Source organism: Choristoneura fumiferana, chromosome 23 (genome assembly GCF_025370935.1).
Source record: "Choristoneura fumiferana chromosome 23, NRCan_CFum_1, whole genome shotgun sequence".
Classification (NCBI taxonomy): Eukaryota; Metazoa; Arthropoda; class Insecta; order Lepidoptera; family Tortricidae; genus Choristoneura; species Choristoneura fumiferana.
In genome coordinates, this window is record NC_133494.1 from 6,366,864 (window position 1) to 6,391,981 (window position 25,118).

General features: G+C 38.0%; 1 protein-coding gene across 4 annotated transcripts in view; it reads left to right on the forward strand.

The window, feature by feature from the left end:
- Window positions 1–8,722: 8,722 nt before the first annotated feature.
- The window catches only part of LOC141440687 (uncharacterized), a 334,806-nt gene continuing 318,410 nt past the window's right edge, over window positions 8,723–25,118 (forward strand). For all 4 annotated transcript variants that reach the window (XM_074105215.1, XM_074105217.1, XM_074105216.1 and 1 more), the window contains exon 1: window positions 8,723–8,947. In XM_074105215.1, coding sequence (XP_073961316.1) covers window positions 8,926–8,947 — 22 coding nt within the window. In that variant the 5' untranslated portion in view covers window positions 8,723–8,925. The remainder of the gene's footprint in view (window positions 8,948–25,118) is intronic.

The window sequence follows — 25,118 nt, forward strand, 5'->3', positions numbered from 1 at the left end:
CTCGTCGCTCGTTTGCAGTGATAAATCTGGTCACGTGCGTGACCCCATTTTGAATTTAATTTTGAATTTTCGTGACTCAAAAAAAGTGGCGTCAAGTCTTTCTGACTTTTAATAAAATGGGCATTTTATTAAAACAAGTACTCATGTCAAACCTTAATTAAATTCGAATTAAAACCAAGATTTAATAATATTATTTTTATAAGTCCCTACTAGCTTTAGCCTGCGACTTCGCGTGTCAAGAATTAGTTTATAACTACTTTCTTACTCGTAGGTAGCACGCCAGTGGGAACTCTGTAATGTTCCGGGTGGTTCCGGGATAAAACTATCGTGTCATCTTCCTTGGATATCTAAATATCTCCATACCTTTTTTTAGGTAGAGGTCATCAATAGACGGTTTTATCGTTAAAGAGCGATGTCTTTCAATTAAATTTGAGCAGTTGAATATGTGAAATAGACATAAATATGAATTATGCAATGAAAACAATGAACAGTTATAAACTTCTATTTAATTTTATAATTCAATTTCATATTCAGTCTGTTGTAGTGCTAATAAGTGTTTCATTAGTGTCTTTACAAATGTACGATGGTATCATTTAGGTAGAGTCAATAAGTGAGAAGTCACTATGACCGATCAAAAATACTGCAAAAATTCCTGGCTCTGCTTATCGTTAAAAAAAGTCACAGAATTTACGTCACAGTTCATCAAGTGAAGCTTTATTAAATTCCCACCACCCAGTAGACGCGGTGACGTGACAATTCCTCAAATTGGTATCACTTCAGGCATCCGTCTTGACGAGTGTGAGGTGTCTTTGGTTAGGCCCGGTTGCGTGTTTTGAATATAAACAAGCCTAGGCTTCTGAAATCAATACGGCGCCACACACAAATGTCGTAAGTTTAGCTAAGCGTACAATGAAAATCTGCAAAAGGGTGAGATTACTGGCAATGCTTAAAAATATTTCGGACAACATTGCGGTCCAAATTGGGCATTATCATCATCATCGTCTTTATCAGTCGTAGGACGTTCCCTGTTGGACGTACGCCTCCCCCATAGACTTCCAGTTGCTTCGTTTGGAAGCGGCCTCCATCCACCATGAACCCTCGGCTTTGCCCAAGTCATGGGACCATCTCGTTGGTAGACGTCTTACGCTGCGCTTGCCGATCCGCGGTCTCCATTCGAGATCTTTTCGGCCTTAACGGCCATCTGTTCCGAGTTTGTAGCAGAACTTATTTAGTATGTTACCTACTTGAAAAAAAAAAACAATTTACTACCTCAAAAACAAATGACCAAAAAAGTATGTAAAAATAAACAATATAATGAACTTTTTGACGGTCAGCATAAGCCGGTCCCGAGGGGCAACTCCCCGCAGTGCTGGTTTTCTGCCCGTTTGGAGGTTCGTAAACAAAGAGCGGTGCAGACTAGCCCATTGCAGTTCTAAATACAAACATATGTGTGTATTCACGACCTTAATGTTAAGCATATATAATATATATAACTTTGACTATATCGATGTTTTTGTAGTACAGAAAATAGAGGTACTTACACAGAGAAAGTTATTCAAGGTAAGTACATGGCAGCCTTATTGCCTAATAATAAATAATATAAGAAAGTCAGGGTATAGTAACAATAGCTAAGTGAAATAACACACTGAATAGAATAAGCTTCATTCAGGATATTAAGCCAAAGACTTGAAAACGACTTCTTAATCAAATTAACACGTTCTGGGGTAAACTGAATTTAATCAAGTTTCGAAGAACATGTCATCCTGTTTGATGATTAATCGTGTAATATTATACGTGAAGGATAATTGGAAGACAAAGCGTTAGGTACTAAGTAGAAAGTTGGGTACATGGAGTAACCATGAAGTAACACAGAGAACAGGTTAGGTTAGGGGTGGGTTAGGGACGGGTGAACATGAATTGACTTGACCTGTAGGGGTATTAAGAGAAGTCTCTTCACTCCATTCTTTATACAAACGTAGTCCCGGTCTCATTTGAAAACTAGGCAACAGAAATAGATGAAATTTTGTAACTGTGGACGTAATTATCTATGCCACTGGTTTTTCACATTATCATATAAATGTGCAGCTCAAAAGTCGACAAAAAAAAGATGTCAACTTTGCACGAGAATTACAGACTAATAAAGCATTTTTACAAAAATTGAAAAAACCACAGGCATAGAAAATATAATCTTGATTGTAAAATATCATTGATTTCTGTGCTATACTTTTCGTATAATATGAGGACAACGAAACCCAAAATTCATCCGTCCAAATCTTGAAAAGCCTACAGACTATCTCGATATAAATTACGGACGTCGTTGCGGAAGGCATGGGGGGACGGCTGCGAGCGCTTATGTTTTGAGCGATGAACACAGCAATATCCCAAACGAATACCTACCTAACGCGGCCGCGCGGCCGGCAGGGAAACTTCTCTTAGAAGTTGCCAGAGTCACGTTTTCATACACAATCATGTCATCATCAGCCGCCAGTTTGGATTTCATTTCGGAATCGAAATCTAGATTGAGGTTACTGTTTACAATAAAATTATTCAGTCGATTTTTTTTATTAAGTATATGTGTAGGTACCTACTTTGAAACTAAAAGAAGAAGTCTCGCTCGCTGAAGGTTTCGTTTCTTTTTAAGACACAAAGAAAAAGGGAGATTTATTTTGGGTCCATCAGTACCCCTACCTTACCCCCCCTAAGAGTAACTAAAACACTAAAAACTAACAATAAAACTAAGTTACGTGCATGGTGAAACGACAGGGCACCAAAAAGGAATATTTAAGAATATTTCTTTCCTATCCTAAATTTTTCCACGGGCTTTTGGTTAAATTGCTTTGCAAGAAAAAAAATCGGAGCACACGTTAAGGCGTTGAAATCAGCCATTTATGCATATTTGAGGTGTAGTGGGGGTGGGTCACAACAGAGAGACTTTTCTCCGAGCAAATGATTCGAGGGAAGAGCGTCGGAATATACACGTATATTAACCCAACCAACAAAAAGTTGGAAAACATGTCTAAATACCATCGCTAGAAAAACTGATTTTAAATAAAAAAAACCGCATTCAAATTGGTCCACCCGTTTAAGAGCTACGGTGCCACATACAGACACACATAGCGGTCAAACTTATAACACCCCTCTTTTTGCGTCACGGGTTAAAAAGTGATAAATATAATATAAAGTGATTGAAATCAGACCTAAAAAAATCATTTTTTACATACCGTATCTAAAAATGTTATTTAAAGTTCAATACTTTTCGCAAACATGAAACCATTTATCATATGAAACGTTTTAACGTGTTCTGTGGAAAACGGTTTTTCCCGTAACAGAGTTGATCTGCGAATGTACGCTATTTATTGTCTACTCGTACCGCAACCAATTCTCTTAAAAGGTTTAATACAGGGTCGACTTAGAATGTGGTATATCAATTTAGATCACTAGATCCCTTTCCTGGTTCTTTTATGGTTTCTTCTGATATTGTTTTGTTCAGACGACATTAGTTTTTGTAAGTAAAAGGTCTTACCGCGTAGGTACGAGACCTGCAGTAGGTTTGAAATGATGGGGATTTTTTATAGGTGTTACATAAATAAAATCTTGTTCATTCTAATTTGCTTCGTTCATAAGAAGAAATGTTACGTTTACGCAACACTTCAGAACAGCTGCACCTATTTGGTTTATTCTTTTTTTTGTTGTCAAGAGAAGGTTCATATGAAAGTTAATGTTTATAAAATTGTGTGTACCTAACAGTAAAGCCGCATTGACACTTATCTGACGTGTTGTGTTGTGATGCATAAGCCGTCATAACACACTGTATCAGATAAAATGTGAACGCAATCATATAAAATACCGATACCGATACCGTTCTGATGCGTCACGACACAACACGACAGGTAAATGTGAATGCGGCTTAAGAAGTGCGGGATTAAAAAAAACCATACAAAAAGTGAGTCAGGCAGAAAAGTGAGTTAGGGTCTGTTTCACCACTTGTCGACTAACTTTAAGTGACGGATATCAGTGATGTCGTCTCTGTTTGTTTTGTCCGAATAAACAAAGACATCATTACTTTTATCTGACACTTATAGTTAGTCGACAAGTGGTGAAACAGGCCCTTAGTCTCATTTTGTCATGATGTATGTACCTATGTCCTATGCGAATCCGAGCCGGGCGGATTGTTACAAATAATAAAGGATTTATCACAAGCCCAAGTCGGTTTGAGCAAAGGTCCCTTGAGCTCCACATCTCCCTTTCCAAAGCTTTATACTATACTATTAGTTATGTGTTAATTAGTTCATCATCATCATCCCAGCCTTTATACGTCCAACTGCTGGGCCTGTGCCTCCTCTCAGAATGAGAGGGCTTGGGCCGTAGTTCCCACGCTGGCCTAGTGCGGATTGGGAACTTCATACACACAATTGAACTGCTTCGCAGGTTTGTGCAGGTTTCGTCACGATGTTTTCCTTCACCGTAAAGCTCGTGCTAAATTGCAAATGTAATTTCGCACATGACTTTCAAAAAACTCAGAAGTGCGAGCCGGCGTTTGAACCCACGATCCTCTGCTTGAGAGGCCATAGTTCTTAATTAGTTGCATGTTTTTTTTTTCTATTCGCATCCGGCCACTCATTTTGTTTCACCTTCTCTAACGCGCTAACTCTCGCGATCGCATTCACCATCTCTTTCTAGCCTCATCCCATACCATGTGACAGAAACAAGTGGTGAAGACTGTGTTAAATATCAAGGCCTACGGCCACAGGTCTTCTCGACATCTACCTACGCCTCGGCGCTTTCCCTCCCTTGAGCTTCATGCTACCTTGAGGCCGAATGCACCTCTGCTCTAGTACATAATATATATTTTAAATAAAATTGTCCGTGATTGACCCCTATCTCACCTGATGTTAAGTAAGTGCAGATGAGGTCAAAGGTGTATCTCACTGGTTCAGTAACAGCCTATTCACTTTAGCCTTGAAGAACTATTGTATTTATCCGGAAAAACAGACAACGGGAGCGAATTCCATTCCTTAGCAGTTCGCATTATGAAAGATGGAGCAAACCGCTTCGTGCGGGCAAGTATCACACACAGACTTAACCAGCCCATCTGTTTTGAGACTATTGAGCTTGAAGATAAGAAAAAACTAAGTGGCCTAGTTAAAAATGAACATGCACCTTAATCAATAAAAAGCTCCAAATTGTAGCCTCAATTATATGAAATAGAAGTAAAGTTAAACCAGAATAACAAACTTTGTAAAGCTTATGGACCATTAATTGAATCAAGGCAGGCTTTATTAAAATGAGGTCCGTCCTTCAGTATCTTGGAGGGCGCTCATTCGTCTTTGCAGGCGTGAAATAAACCAAATTACATCTTATAAAAGTTATAAAATGATTTAATGAAAAGCGTGCACCGCTTTACATACTTGAACATAGAGTTTGGACGAAAAGAGCGATTAGCATTTTATCTCTTTCTTTATCTTTGTGTGAAAGTCCAATCTTTGAGATTTTTTCTTTTTAAAAATCGATGCACATCTTTTCTAAGCTTTCAGACCAGAGGCCGTAGTGCCTAACGTTTCTGACGGTCGCGATCGCAATCAAATGACATATTTCGCATACAAAAAGTGTTATTTGAGTGCGGTCGCGAGCGACAGAAACGTCAGGCAATACGGCCTAAGGATCACGCATCTGTATTAACCGATCTAGAATCATGAGAAGTAAAAAACAGACAGACAGACAGCGGGGTCTCAGTAATAGGCTCCCGTTGGCATTGGCATTGGTACGGAACCCTAAATAGAGTTGAAATATCCAGATCGACTCTTCCATACATTTTAGTCTACCATTTTCCACCATTTCTTTCGGAAATATCGGCAGTCTTCGTTAATTTTCAAACGTATTTTAACTTTACAGTTCCATGTTTTCTAAATTACTAAAGATCACCTGTATTTATTGAGATACGAATAGCTCCATTTAATTCCAGACTTGACGAACTATTTAAGCATTAAGGCTATTAGGTATAATGCTTTTGTACTTACATGAGCTTATAGTATATTGTTCAACAAGGGACTAAAACAAACCACAATGAAACGAGATGTTTAGCCCACTTTACGTCTATGGGAGGTACCCTAAAAAATTTATTTTTTATTTTTTATTCTACAATTTTGTTGGCATAGTTTACACATATTCGTGCAAAATTACAGCTTTCTAGCGTTATAGTCCCTGAGCAAAGCCGCGGACGGACAGACAGACAGACAGACATGGCGAAATTATAAGAGTTCCGTTTTTGTCATTTTGGCCCCGGAACCCTAAAAAGGAGCTTTAGTCCCGATATGCAGAGACTAAAGTACTATTTTAAGAGCATGAGAAGTGAAAAAGTAATTACTCTCTTTAATTTTACTAAAAACAATAGAAAAATTAATGACGTCAACACCAGACGTACCTACGAGTATAAAAACATCATCAAATCTAACTTAATTTAGACGGATTTTAACTACGCAATCACCAGCCAGACAGCTTACCCAAACTTACTGGTGATTCACTTAAAGTTGGATAATACTTTGTATTTGTATATTTGTTAGAACAAATGTGTGCGTCATTTGCACGGACGGCGTACCGTAACTTTGCTATTAGCGACATACGCCAAGCTCGCAGACTCGAAAGTTAGTTTATCCTGGTCACAGAACTGTATTTTCAGCTTCGTCACAATCGAAAATACCAGTCGAGCTACTTTAAAAGTGACCGTACCATTGACAGCTATTGCAGCCAGCTTTTACAGTCATTGGAATCAAGCCGACGGCAGCTCTAGTAGCTTAGCATGGGAGTTTAAACCAAATGTGGGAAAAGATGTTCGTATTGAGTCAACCTTGAGCTTGTCTAAAGAGCTGGGGCATATTATTGGATGATGTTAAAATCGCACCACAATAAAGTACCAAGCCCCCTACGAATAAATATTCTTTATTCGTAGCAAGCCCCGTTCTAATCCGATTAAGACAAATATGATTTCTGTCTGGAATAAAAGCCTCTTTAAGTCACACTCATAATACGCTTTAATACCTCTTAATCAGTTGCAACTCCTGTCCATAAGCAGACGAACTAAAACCACGTATAAACAAAATGTACAACGGGTACGTAATGCGTTCTAACTCAATTTCATCACGACCCTTTCAACCTCAACGCATTTTCTTATATCGCTATGTCTCAGCGTTTCTAATTGAAGCAGATGGCGTTTGAGAAAAACTATGAATACTAACATAAATGTATAAGAGGCCGAGGGTCGCCTTTGTTTTAAAAGCGGGGAAAAAGGGGTTGATCTTGCATTCCGGTCGCCGTGATCTTTGATAGAGGTATTTTGAAATTAAAACGTCGGTAGCCCTTGTTATGGATGCTTGAATCCATATAGCGGATTTTGCGCAAAATCTTCAAATAGAAGCGTAAATCAATTAATACACGACTTTGTAAAAGCGTAAAAGCATGTAGAAATATTTCAGTTCAGAAATCAGAACAATTCGGAACCAATATTAATGAGCAAAATGCAAAAACAATACAGATTTGATTTATGTAGATTTCTGAGTTTCTTTTGTTAATTTAAGTGACGTGAAAGACGGTATTTCTGTACTAAAAGAAATAAGAAATTTAGGGTGGTGTTTAGCAATGTCATACTTACAAATATTTATCATATGCTTGAACTAAAGTTTTTTTTTACAGACTAAGTATTCGGGGAATGATGATATACATTATATTCTTCGTGTTGTCTATTTGTCCTTAAATAATATTGTTGTGTCTTGGTTGTTGTGAATAAATTTATTTTCTTTCATGTATTCTTTCATTCACTTAACCACAGCACAGTTGAAGACGTTAAGCGAAAACCACAGGCTCCTAATTAATGTAATATTCAAAAGTTTCCAAGTAATTCTGAAGTTACAACATGACTGAGGCAAAAAGCCCCAAGAACTTGTGAGGTCTCTCTTTACTTGAGAAAGGAACATTTTCATATTATGTAGGTATAATTTGGGGCAGATGCCGTATTGACTGCTGGCTATTGGTCGTTTATCTTTTTCTACAGACGTACGAAATATTGCTTGAAATAAAAGTTAATAATAAATAACATTTTTATGCAATGTGAAATAGTACGGTTTTGTAGACAAATAAAACAGAACAGCATAGAGAATACTTTGAAATTTTGCATGCTGCAGACATTCTTTATTAAAATAAAAGTTGGTTCACGAAAATTGTTCTCTTGACAGAGTAAAATAAATGGCATCGATACTTTAGAACCAAAGAGGTTGTTGTACCTATTTAATTTAGAAATTCTTGAAGGCTTCCCGCTGAGTAAATGAACACTTGAATTTCGCACACAGCGCGTCGCCAGTCCCTGAAGCCCGCTTGGCCCGATTTCCGGAATGCCGCCGTTTAACCTACATTGTGCGAGTTGTGACACATGCAAACAATCTTGTTACGTAATGCCAATTAGGTAACAAAACAAGCCTATACGAAAAAGCGTGCTAACTCAGAAGTTCAATAAGAAGCGTCGAGCCTTACCTGATCACGAAGTCAATCCAATTTTTTGATCCAAATTGAGCTCGAAAAATTCGTGGGCCACGATTACGCAATTAATTTGCTATTTTTGTTTTCGTACGAGAAAGAGACCGAGGCAGATATCGCCCGGACCGTTGCCATGGCAACCTGGGGCGCTGGCGGCGCGCGCCGCATCCCCGACGGCAGACGTAAGTGACCCCGCAGACGCCGCGGTCGCCGCGTCCGCCGTACCGTCCCCGTAACGTTTTTTGACGAGACGAGAACGCACCGTCATGGTGCAAAACAACCTCTGACAACTAACCTCAAATAGAGTGTGACCCTTTTACAACGAAGTGACGTGTGTGGTGTCCATAGTGCAATGCGGGTTGAGTCGTGTCTGTGACAGAGAGGCGCTTTTCGAGCTACAAAATGCCTTACGAGATGAGATCAGGTAAGCCTTTCAGGGGCATGTTTCAACGAGTTCTTTTGATTTCTCCCCAGATGTGCCTTTGAAGTTTTGAACGTCCTCGCTCTTCCTAGCCGCTGCGGAAATTGATGAGGCATATTTGAATTCTTATAAAGTCTGCGTTACTGCTACGGTCATTACTTGACGCTCGTAAAACCTGACCTCGCTTTTGTTAAATGAAAAGCTTTGTCAACGAGTCATTGTCAACCTTAGTGCTATAAGAATAAGTGTATGATTTTCCGTACTAAGTAACACTTATATTCTCCAGCTGATCGAGAAAGCTTGCAGTGTTTTCTCCAGAAACTGCTGGCAGTTACTAACAACCAATCCATCACTTCTTGATAGGTACCGTAGAAATTTGGCTAAACAACTTTTTTCCACATAGACAGTGTTATTTAGGTAAACATGTCTTTCATATCATGTAAATGGATTTGTTGTACTAGGTTGGAGCCGACAGCGATTTTGTGAGAGATGAAACTTGACATTATGATTTGACTTTTTTTTTAATTATCAATAGTTTTGATATATTTACTTAGAATAGCTGTTGATTTGCTGACTATGAGCACTTTTCAATTTATAGGGACAAGAAATTTAGTTCTTGAAGCTAACGTAACCATAGCACTATAAGACTAAGAAAAAACTATAAGAAGTATAGAATTTCGAATATCGGGTTTAGATCTGCGTCTTTGAAGGGGTTCTCTATTGTTTATTCACTTCACCGATAAGTGTGATAGAATCACAGTTCTGTATGAACCAGCATAGGCACCGATCGACTATCAAGGGAGTCTTGCACAACTGTAGGACGTCTTGATACGGACGTTAGTAGTAAAGTACCTAAGGGTCTAAGATAAAAATGTTAAAATTATCTACAATTATATGTTTCTGGATCAAATTTGACACTCTTGCACTCAATACCTTTTTGAGGTAGTTTTTTTTGTTAAGTAAGTACTTATATAAATTTTCTGGATGAGGATTCCTGAAAATGATGTTTTTAGTAGTTGTTGGGGTTAGCTAGTTAATGGACTTATTAAAATAATGACTAAATGCACTTACTGAGAGGAACTGAATAGTTTCAAGGTTATCCCAGTATTTCTCATGATAAGAGACATAAAGACTTACTCCTTTGGTTCATCGATCAAAAGTGGATCTTGGCTTCCAATATCAGTTAGCGCCGACGCGCCCTGAGGCTGTATTGTCTAACGCACGGCTGCTCGCGATAGCATTCACTATCTCTTTCTATCCTCGTCCTAACCGCATGACAGAGAGAAGTGGTGAAAACGATTGGGATTCTGAGTGCGTTAGACAATAAGGCTTCTGTTCTCTGCGATCTCCTGCAAGTTTTGCTCGTGCCGGGCTGGACGCGTAAAACCTCCTCTACTTTGACGAATATAAATAAATATTTCTCAAACATGACATGAAATATTGACGTTGTGTTACGAATAATAGGCTGAGAAGTATCGCGCTTCAGGCGCTGCGGCTCAGCTGCCTGCGCGCGGTCACTCTAGCGGCCTGCAAAGAGATTTCATGCAACTTTGCAGGCCGCTGGCCGGCAATGCGACCGTCTTTTGTTTCAACGCGCGCTCTCCGGCACGGCCTACGCCAACAACACCCGCTCCGCAGCCGCCCGCCGCCATACCAGACTGCGTCCTGCCAACTAGATTTCTTGTTTTTTATTTTATTTAACGTCATGTTTGAGAAAAGAACTATACAAGCCTCGGCCGGAACGTGGGGTTATTCACTCCCGTAAAGCTGCGTAAGCCTCCTCTATACCCACCGTAACGACCACGAGACCCAAACTTCAGAAGAACTTCCTACAACATCAATATGCCGATGCAATAGCATTGTCACGGCCTAAAACTTTCCCTTATCACGTAAAATATTCTCGGTCCATAATTTAAAGGCAAGTTGCGCCCCATTGGCCTGATTTCCTCCCGGTATCTCTCCACAATTCATTTCCTGTTACCACGACCAAAATAATTGGACGGCATTTTTCCTACGGATACCACATCGCATCGTTTGTTTGATGCTGTGGATCATTTTGCATGGTAGATCGCAATGTGATTTGTTAGCTGTCTGTAATCATCACCGAGGCTCGTTTTAGATCGTTTGGCAATTCGTAAAGGGAGCATCGTTTTTCAAAGCCGTTAAATTATTGTAATCCTACTCCTACCAATATTATGCGATAGTTTGTAAGTATGTGTGTGTCTATGTTTGTTACTTTACGCCAAAACGGCTGGACTATTTGGATGTGGTATGTTATGTAGATAGCAGGACCTCTGGAATAAAGCAACCATTGAATTGCTTCACAGGTTTCCTCGCGATGTTTTCCTTCACCGTAAAGCTCGTTGTAAACTTCAAATGTCATTTCACACATGAATTTCGAAAAACTCAGAGGTGTGAGCCGGGGTTTGAATCCACGATCCTCTGCTTGAGGGGCTATAGGTCAAAGCACTAGGCCACCCACCACGGCTTCATCATCGTCGTATCAAAAGAAAAATCTCTACTAGGTACAGTCACCAGCACCAATATCTGACACAACAAGCGTGCATAAATATCTGATACGACTCTATTTCTAGGGCCGGAGGGACGTGCCAGATATTTTTGCACGCTCCGCTGTGGCAAATATTAATGCTGGTGACTGTACTGGACAAGGTCTTTTCCCAAGGATCTCCAAAACGATCGGTTTTAAAAAAATGGAACAATATGACTCTTCCACTAATAAAATTTCAAAGTACTTCTTACGAGTAAATACATCTTTTTTTAATTTTTCCTCCCTTTGATTGGAATAATCTTAAAAAAAGATTACCGTTTTGAGTTATGAAAAGCTTGATTTCTGCGAAAGGATTTTCTTTGAATGTTCAATTTTTTGTTTTACTGTAGACCTTTGATGATCAAAGAACAGGAATTTGTGTTAAAACAATAAATCGATATGTACATATTTTATGTGCTGAGTCAGCAGCGAAAAAGGCTGAGCGGGCGTGGAGTTAAAAATGATCTACAATACAGTGTCTAATAACATGATAACAAGAGGGCTAACTAGCTGGGTAGCGACGCCAAGTCGGAGGTCATGCTCTTTAGTCATTATCGAGCGTTTATTTATTTGATTAAAATGGGCGCATTTTCGTTGACATGGTAGAAGTTTCTGTTACAGTTTTCAGGTTAAATATCTAGTAGAAGGACAGGGCGTCTAAAAAATAATCAAAAATGTTATCAAATTTTACAGCCACCACGAAAACTGAGGCGGTTAAAACGACTGAAAACCCCTTTCTGGTCTTGGGCCATCTCTTGCCAGCCCTCGACGCCATGATCCGCAAAAACTCTCTGGATCTCATCCCTCTAGCGGTACCTGGGACGACCAACCAGTCTACGTGCCCTCGGTTGTCCCAAGTACGCTCTTTTCACGGCTCGATCCTCACCAAACTTTTCTGCGTGTCCAAGCCAATAAGGTGTGTAGATAATTATAAACTCCACAACTGCTCATCCATTTTCGCTGTTCACTTTATAAGCTAGTTACATATAAATAGAAAACTGGTTCAATGCATAAAAAGTGTAACAGTTATAATAAAAAAAGTACAGTCGAATTTAAAACTTCTTCATCCCAGCCTATATACGTCCCACTGCTGAGCACAGGCCTCCACTCAGGACGAGAGGGCTTGGGCCGTAGTTCGCACGCGGGCCTATTGCGGATTCATTCATTCATAATCATCCCCAGGTTTGAACCACAATCCTCTGCTTCAGAGGACCTAGATCAAACCATTAGACTACCACGACTTTACGAACTTTAAGAATCTCTATCAAAATAATGCTTTGAAATATGTATTAAAACATAAAATAAAGCAGAGAAAATTAAACTAATAATTAAAACTATAAACTTAAATTTAAAATTTTGCGTTTTCATGACATTTGAGACCTCCAAATATACCGCAGACTAGAGTAGAAACCAATATGAAAGTTGGCAGCAAAATCAGCTAACATTGAGTTTCAAAATACTTGGCAAGGAATCGGATTACGATGACTATTGCATTTACTTTTTGCTAACGTCACACTCGTTTAGGCTAAAGATAAATGAAGATAAACTGCATCATGTATCTACATTATTACAAGCCGCACCATTTTTTGCTTTAAAGTTCAAATAGATGTCACCAGCGTATTTAATATCTATGTTACCAACCGAAAGACGAAGCGTTGGCACACCTACCACTCAGTGGACTGACAATATCCTGAGAGATTCGGGCGACCAGTGGATGCAAGTGGCGAGAAGGAGGCCTTTGTTCATAAAACTAATTTTACCCTCGACTTACGAGGAACTACCAAGCCGCAAGGGTTCATTGGGGCTCGGGTCGATGTAAACGTCTCGGGTGTAATGACGCGTTTTGTGCACTCGTTGTAAAATTTACTATTGGAAACCGTGTGCGATCAACTTTAATATATTCTTAGTCCTAAAATTTTTTTTCAAGTTAAATAATTTAAGTACCTACCTGTAGGTACTTAAAGTTATTTATAACAACTATTTTTGCATGAAAAAGTTATTATACTGATCTAGGTAAATTCTTGATTCCTACCCAAACATTATGAAACCCAGCAAATATCTTATATTGCGGACGAGACGAAGCAGCAAGAACAGTTCCGTGACATTTTGATGTATTTATGCCATAACTGAGGACGATTAAAACGTTTGTTTATTAATCAAGCCGAATCGTACAACGTCGAGCAACGGTAAACTGATTATGTTCTGTCTGTTCTGACAATGACGAAGTAATTAACCGTCCTAGTTAACCGATTGTTAGACAAACTTAAATGTTAGTATTGGTCAAGGGCGGTACAGTAATTTATTAATTAGTTAGTATTTGAGGGTGGAAGGTAGTGCCTTAAATGGAGAAGTACCTACTGAGTGTACTGAATGAGACAAAAAATCTTGTGATACCTGCTGCAAACTAATAATAATATTAATAATAATGATGATGGAATCGATAGCCTTAAAATAAAATAAAAACTTCTCATTCATAGGTATTAAATATTAGGTTATTTTTAGGATTTTTTTACTTCCATTGGACCCTCAAAATAATGTGTTATGACATAAAATAGATAAGATGCACGTAGAAGTTCCATTGTTTTATTATTCGTATTACAATATTTGTAACCGGTCCCTATCGTTCATCTAGTACTATTGTGACGAACTTAGCTAATACTTTGCCTTAGTTACAAATCAAATTCTGAATGTCAATATAAAACATTGGTTGTTCACACAATATTTTAATACATACTTCTTTTCCTAAAATATTATAATTGGCTCTACAATCCTTGCTTCTTATTGAATCCATAATAACTATTAAGTAGCCAGATAATTAACTTAGATTGTCTTGTCTAGATTTCTCCCCTTAATACCTATGTATGATTCTGTTCGTATCAAAGACGCCCTTACAAAGAATCCACTAAGAAAATACTAAATAACAAAAACCTGATGTCACTAAAGGACCTTAGTAAAGGCCCTTTAAAAGAAAACCAACATTCTCTCATCACGTCTTAAGTCGTTACTTTGCCGTACTTCGCTTTCCCGATAAGCGGAAAAAAATAAATGCGAAAATCCACTATTAAACTTCACCGAAATGGCGTCCTTGGGAAGAGCGTCGATATGATAGCTGACAGAGGAAAGGGGCTGTGACACAATGTCATTGATAACTTCCATTACGATGACAAGCGGTTTTTTATACCTGGTGGATTGATTGAATCTCTGCAAATCCGTTGCTTATTGACGATGTTATTAAAAATCACGTGGAGCGTCTGAACTGAGAAATTTCTTGGTCTTGATTAAACACTGCAAGGAATAATAGTAGAGGGGTTGCTATTATTTTTCAAATATTCTCTAACCTTCTCATCTCTTAGCACAAGCATAAGAATTGTCCAAAAAAAATACTAATGCATTTTTTATTTTTATAGGTATAGAGAAGTCACTAATTAGAAACCAATTTCGATATTTTCTTAATTAATCCCTTACTTTTATTTTACTAATTATTGAATCTATTTTTGTTGATGACGTCAGTTTGATCTAGTTCTTGAGCACCAGCATTTTTTTTATCTGTGCCGAAGTGGCAAGCTACACTAGCTAGTGTCAATGTTCACTGCGAAACAAGAATGCCGTTGTCAAAGTATCAACTCTGTCACATTCTAATCGAATGACGGGTTGAAATCGAATTTCGTAGTATAATCCACGCCTAAAAGAATCATTAGATAAAACACAGAATAAAGTACGACTTGGACTGTCTACGCCATAGTTTTCAAAGTCAAATGAAGATCATTACTTATCTACTTATATATCATTTCTTTGCTTTCGGCGTCGTGACTCTACGTCCTTGGGGTAAGGGTGCGCTGGAGCTACACAGGGAGCTCAGCAATAGGTTAAGGGAGGCAACAGGCAACCCTCGCGCCGGCAGCTTTCTCGCGCAAAGAATCTCAATCGCAGTTCAACGCGGGAATGCTGCCTGCGTGATGGGCACCATGCCAAGAGGCCCACCTCTCTTTTTTAATTAAAGTTTTATTTATTTTAATTTAGTAGTAGTTTTAGTCCTATGGATATTTTGTATTTTCTTAATAAATCTGTTTTGCGGTGAAAAAAAAATCTACTTATATAATATTTCAATACATTAAAAAATCAACTAACTACAGGAAGTGATTTGATTCCAGATAGTGTTTGTTCAAGAAATAGAAAACCCCAATTCATAAAAACCAGTGGATATCGATTAGCAGTAACTAACACATGATTATTTTTAAGAAAAACGCATAAGTATGAAATCAATGTCAGCATCATTTGTTTTGGCGTTATTTTACATTGTATACTTTTGTGTATATTTAATTATCTGAATGAAGAATTACAACCACAAATCTATAAGGAAATAATTTGTGGAAAATTCCCAGTCGCCCTTAAAAATATTTGTTTGCATCGTGCTCCTTTATAACACCGTTATAAAAGGGGATTAAATTACAAAATAAATGTGCGTCAACACAAACCATATTATGCGGCAGACGACGTCGAGTAGGCAGTAAATTTTGGGAGGGAGTGACCAGTCCACCATTTAAGGGATAGACAAAATATTCGGGGAGCAACTATAAATATCCCTAAAAGCTATCATAAATTTAAATGAACATTCTTTATCAGTTTAGGCTTGGTTCGCTTTCGTTCTCGCAGAAACTATTTAGGTATAAGTTAGTCAATGTGCCTTCAATGTAATGTTTCAATTATAATGGTTTTTGCGTCTTCAATTACATCAACCGGAATTTTAAAATAATAAATAATCAACTTATTTAACACACAACGGATTTTAATATTTTCAATTTGCATCCACAAAAGCGAAAGCAATTTGTTGTTCGGTATGAAAATTACAATAAACAAAGCCACCGGTGCCGTTTACAAATGATCTTACTTCATTTTTATATCTTCGAGCAAATTGCTTTTGCCTTTTTCTTGTGTAAAGTCAACATTCAACATTATTACTGAAAACATTTGTACACCTTTAGGTTCTCTGAATTCTTCTTACTTTATTAGATTCCAAATTATACAAACAGCTTAACCAGTCTAAGAACGACTATACATTTTACAAAACAAGTGTTTTCTTGATAACATGACTACGTTTTCTTTAAATTCTTAGCCAGTAAAATCTCTTCAGCGAAGTGGTTAGGGAGTTAGGGAGCAAAAGTCGATGCCCATTTTATGCTACGTCGTCTATCAAAAGAAAATTGCTAGTTTGAGAACGCAGGCTGTCTAGAACGTAACCTACCGTAACTTACAATATTTCAGAGCCAGCCGATATCGAGCGATTGCAAGTATTAGGTCAAATGTATCTTTAAAATAAAACTGTTTGAAAGGTAACGTTGGCTTTAGGAAATCTTCATAAGAGACATGACATGTTTATGGTTTAAATATTTATTATATTTTAATGTCCACACATAGTACTACTTAATTAACTTTCTCCTGTTTATGATCCTAAGCTCTATTATTATTACAATTACATTAGCAACCACAATTGCTCATACTATAATTATGTCCAATAATGATTAATATTGTACTGTAGTGTTTTGTATAACTCCTTATTCAATAAAAACACATTAACAGATAATAAGATGTACAAAGTTGAACTTTTCCCTTAACAGGATAAGTTATTGTCAAATACAAAACAAAAAACATGTGCCTTGTCCTAGCCTTGTCAAATAAAAAAGGATACTGGTTGATATAGATATAGATATGTAATACTGGTAGGACTAGCAATGGTATGTAGATAGAACAGGGTAGCTTACTGGTACTCTACAACAGATGTAGAATTCACTTAAGTAGGTACAGCGTGCGATTGATCGTTGTCTTTGGCACAGATATAGATTACATGTAATTTATTAAGACCACAGATATACGTGTAAAAAATCAAGCTATTTTGCTAAACGAGCACGAATTCAAGCAAAAACTTGTAGCTTTTAATCAAAATTATAACTTTATAATAATCATTTAGTAAACTACGTAACTTTTGATGACTTAAAAAAAAAACAATTAAAAAAGGAGACAAAAGGGTGTCCGTAAATAAAATGATGACTTATCAAATGTAAAGTGGAATGGAAGTGCTACTTTGATCGTTTACTTCACCGGTAAGGGAAGCTCTTAGATAATGAATGGTTTCCTGAATTCGTTAAGGCTTACTCCAAATATTATTACACAGACAATTGAAGCTTCCATCGCGTCACTTGCGGAGGCGAAAGGTCCGAACTTTTTTTATCCCTTGAGAATTTTCTCTCAGTTACTTTGCCTCGAAGTTCTCCTTAACCGTAACGCAAATACTTGTTATTTGACACTTGACTATGTTTGCGTGTAGTTCGAGTCTTTAACGTAATGGGCAGAGTCATCATCATTTCAGCCGAAAGACCTCTTAGGCCTCCCCAAGGCTCTCCGTTCAGACCGGTCTTGTTCTTTCCGCATCCACCGTGATCCCGTGATCTTAACCAGGTCGTCGCTCTATCTTGTTGGAGGCTTACCGACAGCTCGTCTCCCGGTCCGCAGACGCCATGCGAGAACCTTCTGACCCCATCGGCTATCAGTCCTGCGAGCAATGTGCCCCGCCCACTGCCACTTCAATTTCACAATTCTTCAGGCCTTAGGGCTATGTCGGTAACCTTAGTTCTATTGCGGATATCATCATTTCTGATTCTATCCCGCAGAGCAACCCCGAGCATAGACCTCTCCGTAGCACTCTTTTTGCTTGCTTCGACTTTGAGCTTCCTCATGAGGCCAATCGTTAGCGCCCACGTCTCAGATCTGCATCAGATGGACAGAGTACTTGGAGCATATACAAGTACTTAGTCCTTCCTAATACAATTATGCATGAATTTCGGCTCCCTCCCACTGAACTATGCTGGTTTAACTTTGGTCCAATGTTTGTTTGAGTTTGAAACTTGAGCGGAACCTACTTGGCTTACCTTTAATTAGCTTGAGGTAAAATTGGCTTTGGTGACAGAGAGGATTGTTTTAAATTTAAGTTTGAGAGAAACATTTAACAAATTCTGAAGATAATATGGTATTGTTTTGTGGATGTAGATAACGAGAAAGTAATACTTAAGTCATGTTCTTGTCATAAAATCATCGTACTTGTAGTAAAAATGTAGGTGTACGTGGACAAATGAGTGACTTTAAAAACAATTTTTTCCCATTAAATATAATATACTTAAGTTTCACCATCATCAGCCGGAAGACGTCCACTGCTAAACAAAGGCCTCCCCCTTAGAACGCCACAATGAACGACAACTCGCCACTTCTATTCACTAGTTGCCCGCAAACTAAATGAATTTAAACTGAATCAATGTAAACAAAATTTGATATGGAGATAGTTTGAGACCTGAAAGGACACAGTAGTTTTTTCTCGAAGAATTCTACAATACCCCTGCTGGTGCTGGTGTCTGCAATACCCCTGGTGTTGCAGATGTTTATGGGCGGTGGTGATCTCTTACCATCAGGAGACTCACTTGCTCGTTTGCCATCCAGTCGAATAAAAAAAATTAATTGCAAAGTTCCCAGCAACAGCTAGTAGATAGATAGATAGATATAATCTTTATTCTTAAAAACAAATACATGGCTTAGTAACTAAAGAGTAATAAAACTAACAATTCAGCACCTAAAATTATGCCCGCAACAAGCCGTCTATCCCACTAGTCCCATTGAGTTGTCCCATCGAGGTACTTACGATAGCAAATAAAAAAATCAGTAACAATTAAATAGATCAGACACATAAATGAGAAGCCATTTGATGTAGTAAAATGTAATAGTAAGTTTTCGGGTGTAATTTAAAATACAAACAGAACTTAATCTTAATTTAATAAAGTGAATAAGAAGCAATTTTCTTAAATGACCATTTGAATATACTTTTGTAACTCATTCCGTAGAGCTGAATCCTGAAAGTTTTCATGAACTTCATTACGTAAAACACGGAAATTAATTTTATAACTTGCAGCTGGCATCGTTTGTGTTAATTAAAGATTTAATTTAAAGCTGTTATTTCCTGTTTTGATCCTAAATTTGGACGTTTTGCCTATTATTATGGCAAGGTTTCCAACGATTCCTTTCGCTCTAGTAGGAAAACAAGACTTAAGCTCGATTATTTATCATTCTTTTTATTCGTTTACAACTCTCAAAACAGGTCAATTATATAGCTATTTAATATTTATAGGAGTTTTTGAAAGTGGCATAAACACAACAGGTTTATAGATTCGTTAAAAATAGAAATTCATTTTAAATACATTTTCATTCATTTTCAACAAAAATGATCAAAGGCGTCTTTGAAAGATGCGAGTGAAAATGATTGCACTGGATCCAATATTTTACTGAGATTTTCTTATAGAGCTATTAAATTATACAAAGCAAGATGCCGCTTCAGCGCCGTCGACGTTTGAGACAAAGTAAAATGAAATAAATAATGCATTCCTTCAGCACTTTACTTCTGAATGGATTCCTTTACGTTTCGACGTATCCTTAAAGACAAGTGACGATGAAAATACAAAAATCAGTTTACTTTACCCTTTCTTGCGCTCTTTTGATCTGAACTTTTGTGGATCAATACAACGGACTTGCGTATCGATTGGTTACTCGGTTGTTCTCAATAAAGAGTAAAAAAGCTTAAGGCATAATTAATTCGCGATTTGTAGCTATAGATGTCGCTATGATTCTTGTACATCCATACTTAATGTGTGTGTGTGTGTGTGTGTGTGTGTGTGTGTGTGTGTGTGTGTGTGTGTGTGTGTGTGTGTGTGTGTGTGGGTGTGGGTGTGGGTGTGGGTGTGGGTGTGGGTGTGGGTGTGGGTGTGGGTGTGGGTGTGGTGTGGGTGTGGGTGTGGGTGTGGGTGTGGGTGTGGGTGTGGGTGTGTGTGTGTGTGTGTGTGTGTGTGTGTGTGTGTGTGTGTGTGTGTGTGTGTGTGTGTGTGTGTGTGTTTTGTATGTTTGTCCGTATTTCACGTTGAAACGGAGCGACCCGAGAGCGAACATAGACAACAGCGCGCGATAACCTAGTTGCGGGCAAAAGCTAGTTATCTTCGCCCGCGTGGAATTCGGTTATCGCGCGCTGTTCCCTCGGGAACTGTACATTTTTCCGGGATAAAAAGTAGCCTATGTCACTCTCTGGCCCATAAACTATCTCTATGCCAAAAATCACGTCGATCTGTCGCTCTGTTTCGACGTGAATGACGGACAAACATACACACAAACACACAAACATTAGTATGGATTATATATTTTTTATTAAATACTGGGGAGTTTGGAAACGGCTCTAACTATTAAGACGAAATTTGCTATGCGGGACCTTTCGGGAGCGAACAATCGATATAGCTTGGTCTTATCTTTGGAAAGACGAGTTTTGCGAAATATATAATGTTTTTTTTTAGGAAATTCCACGCTCAATTTGATTTGTTCACTTTCGATACCCATCTAAATCTATTCAGTGGGATTAAGCGTGAAGAGGTTACAGACAGACAGATAGATAGGCAGACCTACAGGCGGACTGAGTTATGTACTTCTGCATTTGCATGTATTAATAATAGCAAGTAAGGATGTTATTAAATTGATATTGTATCTTAACTATTTTATTAAGGAAACAAATGAGGCTTAATTACTATTCATCATTTAAAATTTCAATTTTCAGTCGTTTCCACCCGTTTCATTCATGATTTAAATGCCAAAGCTATGTCTAATAAATCAGCCCTCATAAATTTATTTACCACTTAGGTTTACGTACCTATTAGAGAAATTATCTCACCGAGAGTGTAGGCAAACAAGCCTGGCCCTACGAGTATAGGTACTACAAGTGCAAAATTCAAACTTCGTATCTTGCCGTCCCGCTAACACTAATATTATTTAATACGAGAGTGAGAGGGACAGCACGATACGAACTTCGATTTTCGATTTTCGTAGAAGTCTCTGAATCAGGAAGAAAATTAAGGCGAGTAGGTGGCTAATTTAAGTCGTCCGTCTCGTCGTGCGAGGAGTGGGTGTGAATGTGATAACTAAAATTAGACATGTTATTTCAGCCTTGATGTCGTAGTTCAAATAGTTCTATTAATAACTACGGTTGAAAAGGGTGTACTCATTGTGAATACGTAGGCTAAAAGTGGTGTGAGAAGTATGAAATAAAATAGATATTTGACTTGATGTTATACGAAGTATTGTGATTGATTTGACTAGCTCTTCTACTTGACCATTTACTTATATCAGTCTTTAATAGAGCTATAAACGTCACTACCGTGGCCAGTTAGTGACGTTCGACAGCGAAGTATGGTACCTACTTGTAACTTTGTTTTTTTCTTTTTTGAAATGTCTTTCCGCCAATTTTCTTCTTGGCAATGGTGGTTTTATCAAGCGCTCTAAAGTAAAAAGATACTCGTGAATAAAAAAGGCTCTTGCCTGATACCTACCACTAGACTCTACGTATACGTACATACAATTCATTTTTATAGATTAGTAGATGAATAAGTGACACGTTATTACTACAGATTAGGTATTGTGGTTGTCAAGTATCGAGGAGTGAAAAGGGTGTGGTTTGAACCGGACGCGGATGCCTTTGGAGGGGGAAAGGGGGACTTACCGCAAAAATGTCCACATGGGAACACAGAAAACATTAAGGGTCACATTCCGCTTCCCACACACAACGACGCAGCTTGACAATGATTAAAAGCAGCAAAGATAAATAATTGGAGAATGAACTAAATTGAGTATTTAACGAGTGTGGTGTGGGTAACAATAAAATGCATTTTTTTTATTTAAGCCGTATAAAAAAATTACAAAAACAAATTGGTAATAATTTTTGGATTGATATAATTGCAATGAATCGGAAGGTTAGGTGAGCGGAGTTCAGAAAGTCCTACGTTGTTAGCCCTTAGTTCAAAAATGTTCGAAATAGTTACGTTGTGCGACAATCTTTAACCATATTATTGGACAGTACATTGACGTCCGTATGAGGACGGAGTTGTGCAAATATCATTAATTGCATTCTGACAAAAACTCATTAACCGTATACTTTTATTTATGTAACCTTTTTGTTTTTCCTTTTTGTACAATAAAGAGTATAAACAAACAAACAAACAAACAATATGCTTTATTCAGGAAAAATTTAAGCAGTTTGGTTTTTAAATTACTCATAATAATATCCTTTATATTTCTTACTTGATCCGGAACCTTATATTATAAATATTTGGAGCCACCCTACCAGTTGCCTTCTGGTTCAGCATTATCATCATCTCAAATTACGTATATTCTACTGCTTGAATCAAGCCATGTCTCAGAATTCTTAAAAAAACACAAACTAGGTACAATCCCAGGTTTAATCCTACGATGCCTGCTTCACATGCCATGGGGAACTACTAAGTAGATCACTACGACCTACACCGGTCTACGTCTAAGGTTTAACAAAGTCAAATTCGAGTCGATCCATAGTTTTTAGTACTATATAGTTTTTAGTGCCCGTGTAAGACCGCGAACTGAACGCTAACAAGCAGGCGGGCAGTGGCGCGGTGAGGTTCTTTGTTCATTGCATGTGCTGCCAGATAACCACTGTGACGAGCGTCTCAGCGCGCAATGAACAGAGACCACGCTCACCGCTCTGCTGCCAGTTCCACTACCCGCTTGCGTCCAGTCCGCGGCCTTAGTACTTTCCGGAAACCGTAACGAATGATTTAGTCTTTAAAGACTACTGCGGCTACATTATCGGGATTCGGCGAATGTTCGACCTGTCGCGCCTGTATAGCCACGCAGTTCGCTGTAACGCGAATCATTCGGGCGAACTCGAATAGTGTTGAGGCTCTCGTCGGTTTTTTACCGCACATCAAAGGGATTGCTTTCTCATGATTATTGCGAGTATATGTGGCCATGTAGTTGGTGTTCGTTGTATCACGAACTTTCTATAGCGACAAAGCGAGACGAATCTTCGCCCGCTAATATAGCTGCAACATCGTCACTGTATGCACTGCAGATTGTCGAGAATATTAAACAAACCAAAGAGGCAAACTTCCCGTACCTGTACTATTGTCCTGTCCGTAAAAGCCACGCGACTGGAGCTCGCTCGAAGTGTGAAAGGTATTATCAAAGTTTGCGTAATTACCCCACTACAAGGAGAGGGTAATGTTTTTGCCACTTCCCTGCGGCTGAGTTGTCCATAACAATGTTAGTTTGAACCTTGAAGTTGTACCTGTGTAGTGAGGTCGTAACGGAAGTCGTTACAACCCTGATTGCTAAGGCTGGCATTACAAAGTTAGTTCAGTGTACCCGTAATCCATACTTAATATTATAACTGCGAAAGTGTATGTGTTTATTGTTTGTCCGTTTTTCTTCTATCTATTGTTTGCCCGAAAGTTATATGCCATAATTTCATTTGCCCGAAGTTCATATGCCCGCAACTTCATTTTTCCGAATGTCTCGTTTACTAGAAAATTTATTTGATATATTCTTATTTTCCCGAAAATTAGATGCCATAATGATACGAATGCAATACGTATTGTTTTCCATATTATTAAGTGTAATAATATTATTTAATAGAATATTCAAACGCCATACTCAATAGTGTTTATTTTGATTATGATTGATCTTTATTATCCGAACTGCTATAAAAAAATACCTAACATAAGGCATAGCATAAGGCTAAGGCAGGAGCGAAGCGGAGCGTAGCTCCCGCCTTAGCCTTCTTAACCTAACCTATTCGAGTCGCTTCTGCTCCAAACCGTCTTGCTCGCTCGCTTCGCTCGCTCGCACAAATCAAAAGTCGCAATTCTAACCTAACCTAATCTATGTGATTAAAATTTACCTAATTCAAAGGCTTGTTGGGATTTATCAGTATTATAGTGTCGATACTCACCATTTACATGGATGGCAAATGATATTATGGCATGTGATACTTATGTCTTACAAAGATTATGAAAAATGAAATTATTGAAATTAATATTATGGGAAACAAAGATTCTGTCATTTGATAAATATGGTAAACAATGAGTAGTGAAAATGAATTTATAAGAAACAATATTATGGCGGTTGAATATTATAGCACATGAAATTCGGGAAAATGAAATTCGTTCAAGTGAAGGTATACCCCGTCTTTCACGTCGAAACGGAGCAACGGATCGACGTGATTTTTGGCATAGACATATTTTATGGATTAGAGAGTGACATAGGTTACTTTTTATCTCGGAAAAATTTACAGTTGTTGAGGGAATATCGCGCGATAACCGAAATCCACGCGGGCGAAGCGGCAGTACCTACTGAGTTGAGTTTGAGTAGTATGACACTATTTTTTAAATGAGAACTGATTTAATCGCGATCATTTTTAGCTACTTAAGTTCTATCACTTCTATCATAGTAGGTACCGCGTAATATTTTACATATTGGACTTTTTTTTAACTATTTAATATTGGATTTTTATGTCGAGCAGGTTATTCAACTATTTTTCTGTTTTCAAAATAGAACCGATGACTTTTTTTTGTGAAATAATATTCAGTATTCAACGAGCAATTACCAGTAACTTGACCCTATTTCAGTAAGTTGCCTTTGTACCAATTTGCATTGAAATTGTTTCGACAGTTTGGCCGTGCAAACAAGTTAACTATAGGAACAGCAGGCAAGCCGGCATTTGCATTTACTGTGAGCAAAATAATA